General features: G+C 34.4%; 1 protein-coding gene across 7 annotated transcripts in view; it reads right to left on the reverse strand.

Annotated features, from left to right (window-relative positions):
• The window catches only part of LOC106841718 (phospholipid-transporting ATPase ABCA3-like), a 217997-nt gene that overhangs the window by 83864 nt on the left and 121944 nt on the right, over nucleotides 1-12189 (reverse strand). For all 7 annotated transcript variants that reach the window (XM_070484798.1, XM_070484796.1, XM_070484795.1 and 4 more), the window contains 2 exons: nucleotides 11478-11628; nucleotides 7246-7344 (listed from right to left, as the gene is read on the reverse strand). In XM_070484798.1, coding sequence (XP_070340899.1) covers nucleotides 7246-7344; nucleotides 11478-11628 — 250 coding nt within the window. The remainder of the gene's footprint in view (nucleotides 1-7245; nucleotides 7345-11477; nucleotides 11629-12189) is intronic.

The raw sequence follows: 12189 nt of genomic DNA on the forward strand, positions 1-12189 counted from the left end.
TATTTTGAATTGATTCTTTCTGTATGATGTAAGATAAGGGTCCAATTTCATTCTTTTGCATGAGGGTGTTCACTTTTCCTAACGTCATTTATTTATTTTATTTTATTTTATTTTGGCACCTGGGCTAACAACTGTTGCCAATCTTTTTTTTTTCTGCTTTATCTCCCCAAACCCCCCTGTACACAGTTGTATATCTTAGTTGCAGGTCCTTCTAGTTGTGGGATGTGGGATGCTGCCTCAACATGGCCTGACGAGCAGTGCCATATCTGCGCCCAGGATCCAAACCCTGGACCGCCGCAGCGGGAGCACGTGAACTTAACCACTCGGCCACGGAGCCAGCCCCCGTAACGTCATTTATTGAAGAGACTATCCTTTCTTCATTGTGTGTTCTGGGCACCTTTATTGAAGATCAGTTTACTGTAAATGTGTGGGTTTATTTCTTGGCTCTCTTCTTTGTTCCATTGGTTTATGTGTCTGTTTTTATGCCAGTACCTTACTGTTTTGATTACAGTAACTTTGTATTATAGTTTGAAATCAGGAAGTGTGATGCCTCCAGCTTTGTTCTTTTTTCTCAGGATTGCTTTGGCTATTCAGGGTCTTTTGTAGCTCCCACACTGAGTTTAGAGTTTTTTCAATTTCTGCCAAAAATTCAAAAATTTCAGATTCTGCTATTGGAATTGATAGGGATTACATTGAATCTATAGATGGATTTGGGTAGCATGAACATTTTAACAATATTAATTCTTCCAATCCATGAACACAGGATATCTTTCCATTAGTTGGTGTCTACTTCAATTTCTTTCATCAAAGTCTTGAAAACAAGAGAGAAGTGAATAATCACATACAAGGGATCCTTAACAGGATTATAAGCAGATTTCTCATCAGAACATTTGGGGGGCCAGAAGACAGTGGGCTGATATAGTCAAAGTGCTAAAAGAAAAAAGATTTCAACCAACATCTTATATCCAGCAAAAGTGTTATTCAAAAGTGAGGGAGAAATTAAGACATTTCCAGATAAACAAAAGCTGAAAGAGTTTATTACCACTAGAATTGCCTTGCAATAAATGCTCAGAGTCCTGCAAGGTGAAAAAAAGGTGACTCTAGACAGTACAGCAATGTCATATGGAGAAATAAAGAGCGTGATAAAAGTAAACAGGCAATTATTAAAGCTAGTATTACTGTAACAATGATTTGTAACTGTACTCTTTATTTGTTTTCTACATGATTTAAGAGACTAGTTCATTTAAAGGGGGAAAAAAACAATTAGTGTAAAAACCAGTATTACATAACTCTGGTTTGTAACTCCAAATCTTGTCTTCGACATAATTTAGCAGACTAATGCATTTAAAAGAGTTATCAGTTTATGTTTTTGGACACGCAGCATATAAAGATGTAATTTTGTGACATCAATAACCTAAAAGGGTGGGCCAGAGATATAAAGCAGCAGGATTTTTGGATGTTGCTTAAGGTAAGCTGTTATAAATTCTAACTAGAGTGTTATAACTTTAGGATATGAATATAATCCCCATGGTAACCACAAAGAATATAGCTATGGAATATACACAACAGGAAATAAGAAAGGAACTTAAACAGTTCACTGTAAAAAATCAACTAAACACTAAAGAAGACAGTAATGCAGGAAATGGAAAAAAATCAATGTTATAGGGCACATAGATAACAAATAGCATAATGAAAAAAGCAGTCCCTTCTTATCCATAATTACTTTAAATGTAAACTGATTAACTCTTCAATCAAAAGAGATGGCAGAATGGACAAAAACACATTACCCAACTAGGAAAGCACAGTACCCAAATAGTGCCAAAAGAGAGCAGGGGTGGTTATATTAATATCAGGCAAAATAAACTTTACATCAAAAAAGGTTATTAAAGACAAAGAAGGACATTATATATTAATGAAAGGTTCAATACAGCAAGAAGAAGTAATAATTATAAATATTTACACACATAATTACAGACCATCAAAATACATGAAGCAAAAACTGACAGAATATAAGGGAGAAATAGATGGTTCCCCAATAAAAGTTGGGGACTTCAGTACTCCACTCACAATAATGAACAGAACAACCAGACAGAAGATAAGTAAGGAAATAGAGAATGTAAACAACAGAATAAACCAACTAGATCTAACAGACATGTACAGAACACTCTACCTGACAATAACAACATACACATTCTTCTCAAGTGCATGCATGACATTTTCCAGGATACACCAAATGTTGGGCCACAATTTAAGTCTCAATAGATTTAAAAAGACAGATACCATATAAAGTATCTTCTTTGACCACAAAAGGATGAAGTTAGAAGTCAATAACAAAATTAAAACTGGAAAATTCACAAAATTGTGGAAATTAAAGAATATGTTTTAAACAACTAATGGATCAAAGAAGAAATCACAAGGGAAATTAGAAAATACTCAGAAATGAATGAAAATGAAAACACAACATATCAAAACTTAGGGACACAGAGAAAGCAGTGCTAAGGGGACATTTATTGCTAAAATACTTACATTAAAAAAGAAGAAAGATCTCAAATCAACAATCTAACTTTACAACCTAAGGAACTAGAAAATGAAGCACAAACTAAATCCAATGCTAGCAGAAGCAATGAGATAATAAAGATTAGAGCAGACATCAACAAAAGAGAGAATGGAAAAACAATAGAGAAAAATCAATGAAACCAAATGTTGTTTCTTCAAAAAGATTAAGAAAATTGACAAAAATTTAGCTAGGTTACCTAAGAAAAAAAGAGAGAAGACTCATATCACTATAATCAGAAATGAAAATGGGGACATTATTACCAATCTTACAAAAATAAAAAAGATTAAAAATGAGTACTAGGAACAATTTATGCCAAAAATTAGATAACTTAGATGAAATTAATTCCTAGAAACACAAAACCTACCAAGACTAAATCACGAAGAAATAGAAAATCTGAATAGATGTATAACTAGTAAGGAGATTGAATCAGTAATAAATATTCCAACAAAGAAAAGTCTCAGACCTGATGGCTTCACTGGTGAATTCTACCAAGTATTTAAAGAAGAACTAATACCAACCTTCTCAAGCTTTTTCAAAAAATTGAAGAGGAGGGAACACTCCCCAACTATGAGAACAAAGCCAGACAAAGACAAAAACTACAGATCAATATCCCTTATGAACATTGATGCAAAAGTCCTCAACAAAATACTAGCAAACAATTCAGTGGCATACTAAAAGGACTATATACCATGACCAAGTGGGATGTATTCCTGGAATGCAAGGATGGTTTGACAAGCTAAAACTAATCAATGTAATATACCACATCAACAAAGGGAAGGGAGAAAATGACATGATCATCTCAACTGATGAAGAAAAAGCATTTGACAAAATTCAACCCCCTTCTGTGATAAAAACACTCAACAAATAGGAATACAAGAAAATTACTTGAACATAATACAAGCCATATATAAAAATACACAGAAACACCATATTCAATGGTGAAAGACTAAAAGATTTTCTCTAATATCAGGAATAAGGCAAGGATGCCTGCTTTCACTACTTCTATCCAACATAGTACTGGAAGTTCTAGCCAGAAAAACTAATCAAGACAAAGAAATATAAGACACCCAAATGAGAAAGGAAGAAGTAAAATTATCTGTTTGCAGATGATATGATCTTATATGCAGAAAATCCTAAAGAGTCCACAAAAAAGCTGTTAGAGCTAAAAAATGAATTCAGCAAGGTAGCAAGATACAAAGTCAACACTCAAAAATCAGTTGCATTTTTATACATAAACAATGAACAATATGAAGAAGAAATTATAAAAACAATTATATTTACAATAGCATCAAAAAGAATACATTAATTCTACTTAGGAATTAACTTAACCAAGGAGGTGAAAGACTTATACAATGAAAACTGCAAAACATTGCTGAAGGAAATGAAAGAAGTCATAAATAAATGGAAACACATCCCATATTCATGGATTGGATGACTTAATATTGTTAAAATGTCAATAGGACACAAAGCACTCTACAGATTCAATGTGATCCCTATAAAATTCCCAATGACGTTTTTTGTAGAAATAGAAAAACCCATCCTAAAATTCATATGGCATCTCAAGGGACTCTGAATGGTCAAATCAATCTTGAAAAAGAACAACAACACTGGAGGACTCACACTTCCTGATTTCAAAACTTACTACAAAGCTACAGTAATCAAAACGGTGTGGGGGCCGGCTCTGTGGCCGAGTGGTTATGTTTGCACGCTCCACTGCAGCAGCCCAGGGTTCGGGTCCTGGGTGCAGACATGGCACCGCTCATCAGGCCACGTTGAGGCAGCATCCCACATCCCACAACTAGAAGAACCGGCAACTAAGATATGCAACTGTGCACGGGGGGTGGGGGGCTGGTTTGGGGAGAAAAAGCAGAAAAAAAAAAGATTGGCAACAGTTGTTAGCCCAGGTGCCAATCCTTAAAAAAAAAAAAAAAAGGAAGATTGGCAACAGTTGTTAGCCCAGGTGCCAATCTTTTAAAAAAAATGCTGTGGTATTGGCATAAAGATAGACGTATAGACCAATGGAATAAAATAGATAACCCAGAAATAAACCCTCACATTTAAGGCCGTGATTTTCACAAGGGTGCCAAGACCATTCAATGTGGAAAGGACAATCTTTTCGACAAATGATGCTGAAAAACTGGATATCCATATGTGAAAGAATGAATTTCACCCTTACTTAACACCACATGTAAAGACTGACTCAAAATGGAGCAAAGACCTAAATGTAAGACCTAAAATTATAAAACCTTTAGAAGAAAACATAAGAGAAAAGCTTCATGACATTGGATTTGGCAATGATTTCTTGGATACAATACCAAAGGCACAGGTAACAAAAGAAAAAATAGACAAATTTGACTTCAGGAAAATTAAAAACTTTTGTGCATCAAAAGACACTATCCAGGAGCTGGTCCCATGGCATAGTGGTTAAGTTTGGCATGCTCCGCTTCAGTGGCCTGGGGTTTGTGGGTTTGGTTTCTGGGTGCAGACCTACACCATTCGTCAGCCATGCTGTGGTGGTGATCCACATACAAAATAGAGTAAGATTGGCACAGACGTTAGCTCAGGGCTAATCTTCCACACCAAAGGAAAAAAAAAACAGATACTATATCCACAGAGTGAAAACAAAACCCACGGAAAGGGAGAATATGTTTTCCAATCAGATATCTGATAAGGAATTAATATCAAGAATATTTAAAGAAATCTTGAAACTCAACAACAAAAAACAAACAACCTGACTGAAAAATGGGCAAAGAATTTGAACAGACATTTCTCCAAAGAAGATATACAAATGGCCAACACGTCCATGAAAAGATGTTCAACATCACTAATCATTACTCAAATGCAAATCAAAACTACAATGAGATGCCACTTTACACCCATTAGATGGTTACTATTAAAAAATAGAAAATAACAAGTGTTGGTGAGGATGTGGAGAAATTGGAAGCTTTGTGGAAATTGGAACCATTGGTGGGAATGTAAAATGGTGCAACTGCTGTGGAAAACAGTATAGCATTTGTCAAATATTAAAAATAGAATTACCATATGATCCAGCAATTCTACTTCTGGGTATATTCTAAAAAGAATTGAAAGCAGGGTCTCAAAGAGATGCTTGTACACACATGTTCACAGTATTATTCACAACAGCTAAAACATGGAAGCAACCCAATGTACATCAATTGATGAATGGATGAGCCAAACGTGGCACATACATACAATGGAATATTATTCAAACTTAAAAAGGAAGAAAATTCTGCAATATGCTACAACATGGATGAACTTTGAGGACATTAAGCTAAGCGAAATAAGCCAGTGACAAAAAGACAAATGCTGTATGATTCCATTTATACTTGCTGTAGTAAAAATCATAAAGACAGAAAGTGTAAATGGTGGTTGCCAGGGGGAGGGGGTATGGGGAATGGGGAATTATTGTTTAATAGGTATAGATTTTCAGTTTTACAAGATGAAAAGAGTTATGGGGATGGATATTGGTGAGGGTTACACAATAATATGAAAGTATTTAATACCACTGAACTGTACACTAAAAAATGTTCAAGATAGTAAATTTTATGTTATTTGTATTTTACCACAACAAACAATGAAAAAAAAAATGTAGGAAAGAGACTCTGTGGCAAACATTGACAATAACCCCTAAGAGAGACAGCCTAAGTGTCACGGTCCAAGGTTTTAACCTGTAATTCCTAGTGGCAGGTAGAGCATGTATTGTGGAGATAATGGCTTTAAATAATATTAATTAATTCATTTACTCATCCAGGAACACCCTTGAGTATCTATTATGTGACAGACATTGTTTGAGGCCCCAAGTATAGTCAGTGAACAAAACAGACATAGTCCCTTGCCCTTATGGAGCTTGTCCTAGTTATGCTTACAAAGTAACTTTCTCTTAATTTTGCTCCCTATGTAGCTTGCCTAGAGACAGACGAGAACATTTGATTGAAGGGCCAAGAGGCCATTTATTTTTAGAAATTATTCTTATTATAATTTACTTGTTATTATAAATTAATGAGTGGCTTTTAAATTTATATACTTCAGTCTTTTGTGAACTTAACTCATGTGAATAAATTACCCCAAGTTAACTTTGAGACACTGACAACATTTAAATCCCAAGTCTGAGAGAATGAAGTCTAGGCCTAGTCTAGCTCTGTCATAACCTTATCAGAAAAAGGGCATTTTGTGAAACCTTTTGATAGCTACTGTCTGACTTTGACTAGTGACAGCCTGAATTCCCTGGTCATATTCATTCTGAACTTTTTCACAGTGCAAGAAACCAACCACATACAAATTAAATAAATTATGGAAACATTGTTAGGCCAAAATTTAAAGTAATTTCTATTACAGACTCCAAGTTAGAACTAGAACTTTTCCTATGATGACATAGATATTAATTCTTTCTTTTTTCTTGACTAACTCTTAAACCTTCTACCACAAAAAAACCCACACACATGCAACAAGGCCCAAACTCAAAATCTTTACATATTCTCAGCTGAACATATAATGTGTGTATATGGAATAAGTATATGGAAAAACATTAGCATAAAAAATTAACATATTTGAAAAAATTCATAACTGTGATTACTCTATTCCAATGCAAAGAGGATAAGATTTGCTCTCAAACTGATGCAGGATTTTAGGGATGGAAGTTTTTATTTTTTAAGGTCATTATTACTCACTTAAGGAAGACTTCTTCCATGGTAGTGATTGAAGCACCAAAGCTGGCAATGCCCAGCTGTTTTTGTGTCTTTTCCAGATCATTAAACAGAGCTTCAAACCTGGAAGGAGAGGAGGAAGAGGAAAAGAAAGTACCAGAACTAGCCTAGGTCCATTTTCTTTTCTTTTCTTTTACCTCATTTTATTTTCTAGTGAATGGAATTTTTGAAAAATATGAGCATTTACTTTTTTCCCCCCATTTAATACTTAATTTTATTTCCAATTGTATTCTTCCCTACTGTTTTCTTAAACTTTTAAAAATTGTGGTAAAATATATAAAACACTAAATTTATCATTTTATTTTAAGAGTACAAGTTAAGCAGCATTAAGCACATTCACAACATTGTGCAACCATCACCACCATCCATTTTCAGAATTTTTTGATGATCCCAAACTAAAACTCTGTACTCATTAAACAATAATTCTCTCTTCCTCCCTTCCCTCAACTTCACTTTTACTTTCTGTCTCTATGAATATGCCTATTCTATGTGCCTCATATAAATTGGAATCATACAATATTTGTCCTTTTGTGTTTGGCTTATTTCGTTTAACATAATTCTTTCTAGGTTCATACATGTTGTAGTATGTATCAGACTTTCATTTCTTTTTAAGGATGAATAATACTCATTGTATTGGATATAGAATATGTTGCTCATCCATCATTTGCCAATGGACATTTGGGTTGTTTCCACCTTTTGGATTTTGTGAATAACGCTGCTATGTACATTGGTGTACAAATATCTGTTCAAGTTCCTGCTCTCAATTATTTTGGATATATACCTAGAAGTGGAATTGCTGGATCATATGGTAATTGCATGTTTAACTTTTTGAGGAACTGTCATACTGTTTTCTACAGCAGATGCACCATTTTACATTCATGATAGCAATGCACAGCGTTCCAATTTCTCTACATCCTTACCAACCTTTGTTATTTTTTGTGTTTTTGATTTGCATTTCCCTAAAGAGTAGTGACGTTGAGTATCTTTTCATGTGCTTATTGGCAATTTGTACATCCTCTTAGGAGAAATGTCTATTCAAGTCCTTTGCTCATTTTTGAATTAGGTTGTTTGTTCATTTTGTTAGATGAATTTTCAATATCATTTTGTTCCATAATAATTTCTGGTTAGCCATGGGAAAAATGTTTAGTAGATCATTATTCACTGTAATGCTTATTGTGAAACAAATAGAAATAAGGAAGATACATTTGCCTTAGCAAAGTTCTCCCCACTGTAACTTTATCTTTGATACAAATTCTTTAGTTCTTCTAAAAAATTATTTATTTTCTATAACTGTTAATGACTATAGCAAATTAATAAAAGTTAATTTATTCACATGTGCTTCCTACATCAAATGCAAAATAGTCCTCAAATTACTCGAGGTATAAGTCACTAAATGATAGAAAATGGAGGTAGCGAAGTAGAAGCTGGGCACTGAGAGAGAAAGATTTAATCAAATAGCTATGTGAGTCGTATGGAAATTTTGCTAATTGTGGTGTAGTTACATCAAGGATTCTAAACAATAGTTTTACCAAAAAGAATCAACACTGCTTTAGGTTCAAAAGACCTTCTCCAGAAACCTATCTACTTCTTAAAAGTCATCTCTCATTCCCAGTGAGGGTCCATCAAGCCTACGGTGATAACGCTCAGAGATGGTGAACTCAAAACTCTTAACCTTCTAAACTTCCTCCATATTCTAGGCTGAATTCCATTCCCATCTAACTTTACTTAGCTTTGATTATTGGTTCTACCCTTACCCTCAGTTCAATCTGACCCTTCTTCCTATGACAACTCTTCACGTATCTTAAGGTCATTTTCCTCCTCTGTTTGAATCTTCTCAATAGGATCCCTCCTGCACATGATTTTCACCTATATTCAAGATTCCATATATTCTGTTAAGGATTATTGTATAATCATAATAAGATTATTCTTGTAATGTTTTTGACTGATTTTGGTATTAGGGTAATACTGGCCTTATAAAAACAGTTGGGAAATGTTCTCTTTTCTCTTATTTTCTAGAAAAGTTTATGCAGGAATGGTATTTTTTCTTAAGTGTTTGGTAGAAATCATCAGTGAAGCCATCTGGTCCTGGAGTTTTCTCTGTGGGAATGTTTTAAAGTACAAATTCAACTTAATATATAAAGAACTTTTCAAGTTAGATATTTCTTCTTGAGTCAGTTTTGGTAATTTGTGTCTTTCAGAGATTTTTTTTCCATTTTGTCTAAGGTGTCAAATCTATTGGCAGAGAGTTGTTTACAATATTCTTCTATTATTCTTTTAATATATTGTCTGTAGAACATATAGTGATATTATCTCACTCATTCCAAATATAGGTAATTTGAGTCTTTTCTCTTTGTCTTTCTGATCAGTATGACTGACTTTTTTACTGAAATGCATTGGTCTTATCAAAGAACCAGCTTACAATTTTGCTTAAAAACCTCAAGTTCACTTTTATTAACCATATTCTATAGATTAGAATATAGATATGTGGGGTTAAAAGTATTGTTTCTTCAATACTTTTTTTCTCCTCTTCATTGTTTTTTCATGTAAATACACATGTGTAAAGCATTTAGAGCTGTGCCAAGCACCAAGCAAATGAATGATTAATTAAGCTATCAAAGTCTTGGAAATAACCAAAACTCCTTGTCATTTTTATTCTTTTCCTACCATAGGGAACTATTGTGTGAGTTAAATGGGCTATGGAAATTTTATTCTGGTTGTTTTTCTCTCTCTCTTTCAATATTGCTTTAAAATTATCTTGTTAAAGAAAATTTTATTCTGAAGAAACATATTCTTCCCCAACTTCATGATTTGCATCCTATGCTGTGCTAGATCCACTGTCCGTGGCCCAGAAATCCACATCTAATATGCTGATATTAATCTGTGTGACTAGTTGTTCATTTCTCAGAGATTCCTCTTCTATCTTCCATGTCCAAAATATTTAATAGGAAGAGTGATGAAAATAATACCTATTTCTAAATCCTTACATTTCCTATTTTAGCCTTAATATTAATGATATATTCATTATTCTTGGTTTCTTCTGACAATGTCATTTGTATACGTCTGATATGGGATGGGAAGATGTTGTGATAAGTTTAAGCAGCTTCTCTAATGTGCTTCTTTCAGAGACACTCTGCAGTTCCAGATTTATAATTACCATACTGTGCTAAAAGTACCCACCAAAACATCTGTCTTCTAACTCTGTTGAAGGATTGTTCATGTAATTGATGTCCAGCTGTAGTTTCTTTCATTTCCCTGACTCTCCCATCATGACTAGGGTCGAGGTTCACCCCAGCTGTCTCAATACTGTTCCATGCTCCTTCTTCTCAAGAAGGTTCATATTTACTCTTCAAATGAATATAGCTCACATGGAGCATTTCTTCTTCCTTTTATTCCTCTTCTAGGAAACAATTATTTATTTTCATATCTCTTCATTTACTAGAATCTTGGTTGCCTGACTCTTGTGTCTTATTTCCTTCATTCTATCCAGGAACTCTATATTAGATGGAAATATAGAACAATGTCCTACAAGTCCTTCATCTCCTATAGTATATGGCAGCCACCTTGCATCTATGGGATATCTAGGTAGTAATAACTTCAGACAAGACAGTGAAAATGGCACACTCCCTGAAGGTCAATGATGAGTTCCCTTAGTTTCCATTTCTCCTAGCTTGGATGGGAATCCCAGGCAGAATTACCATCTGTGCATCTCCCCTCTATAATTAATTTGGCTAACTACTGAGATCAAAATCCCTGTTTCCTCTGTGTCCTTGTCATCCTTGCTCCAAGAGTTGCCATTTAAACTACGTTTTTCTTTCATCATCTTAATATTTCCCTGGACTTCACTCACCATACATAAAATTTGTACCCTATAAACATCTTACCATTACTTATCCCTTATTAACACTAGGAAGCTACATAGCCACTAGGTTGCAAACCTCCTTCCAAAAAAAAAAAAAAAAAAACGGAAAGAAAAAGATCGAACAAGCCTTGAATGAACTTGAACTTATGAGGCAATCCTCTGTTCAGTGAGAGAAAGCTTCAGCTGTGAACTTCTCAACTCTAGTTGGTAAATGACAGTTATAACTGGAGATCTGGCTTGTTATCAAAATACTACTCACTAAACTTGCTAAATATGGTAAGTTAAAAATGATTTCTGGCCACTCAAACCACCCATCTAGAACTCTCTGAATCTATACCTGTGTGCATATTCTTTGGGTAGGATAAATGATAATTCAGCTCCAGTACAGTTTTCCAAAGTGGCATCTGGAATATGAGACTGAATCATCGCAGAGACCTTTTCAACATCACAATGTGGTTCCCTCTCCAGGACTATGTGATATCCAGCACCTGAGAGAAACCATTTAGAAGACCAGATAAAGCAGTTTTGTACATTTACATGTCCTTGTAAGACCAGATTAGGCTCTCTATGATTCAGGTCAACTACGTCCACAAGGAAGAAGACATGGTATGTCACAAGACAAGGCTCATACCTAGAACTTCCAAATGCTGCTCCAAGAACCAAGACATTGGGTAAATAGCAACTTCCTATATAATTTCAATAATTTCCTTAGTGAACAATAATAATTTAGTGTATATAACCAGATACAGCGGATGTATTAAGAAAGGCCCTGTAATTTGGCTACTTATTATTTTTGAAGCTGTAATCTTGATAAATATTCATTTATTATCATTGGTTGTCCACTGTGTATCAGGCATTAATCTAGGCCCCGGGGATAAAGCAGTGAATAAAGCAGACAGAAATTCCTGCCTTTATAAGCATTACTTTCTAATCAAAGGAGACAGATAATAATATAGAAGAATAAGTTAAAATATATATTGTGTTAGAAAAAATAAGGCAGAGAATGGAGATATGAAATGTTGAAGGAAGGTTGTTAAATTTTAGACAGA

Source organism: Equus asinus, chromosome 14 (assembly GCF_041296235.1).
Source record: "Equus asinus isolate D_3611 breed Donkey chromosome 14, EquAss-T2T_v2, whole genome shotgun sequence".
In the NCBI taxonomy this organism is placed as follows: Eukaryota; Metazoa; Chordata; class Mammalia; order Perissodactyla; family Equidae; genus Equus; species Equus asinus.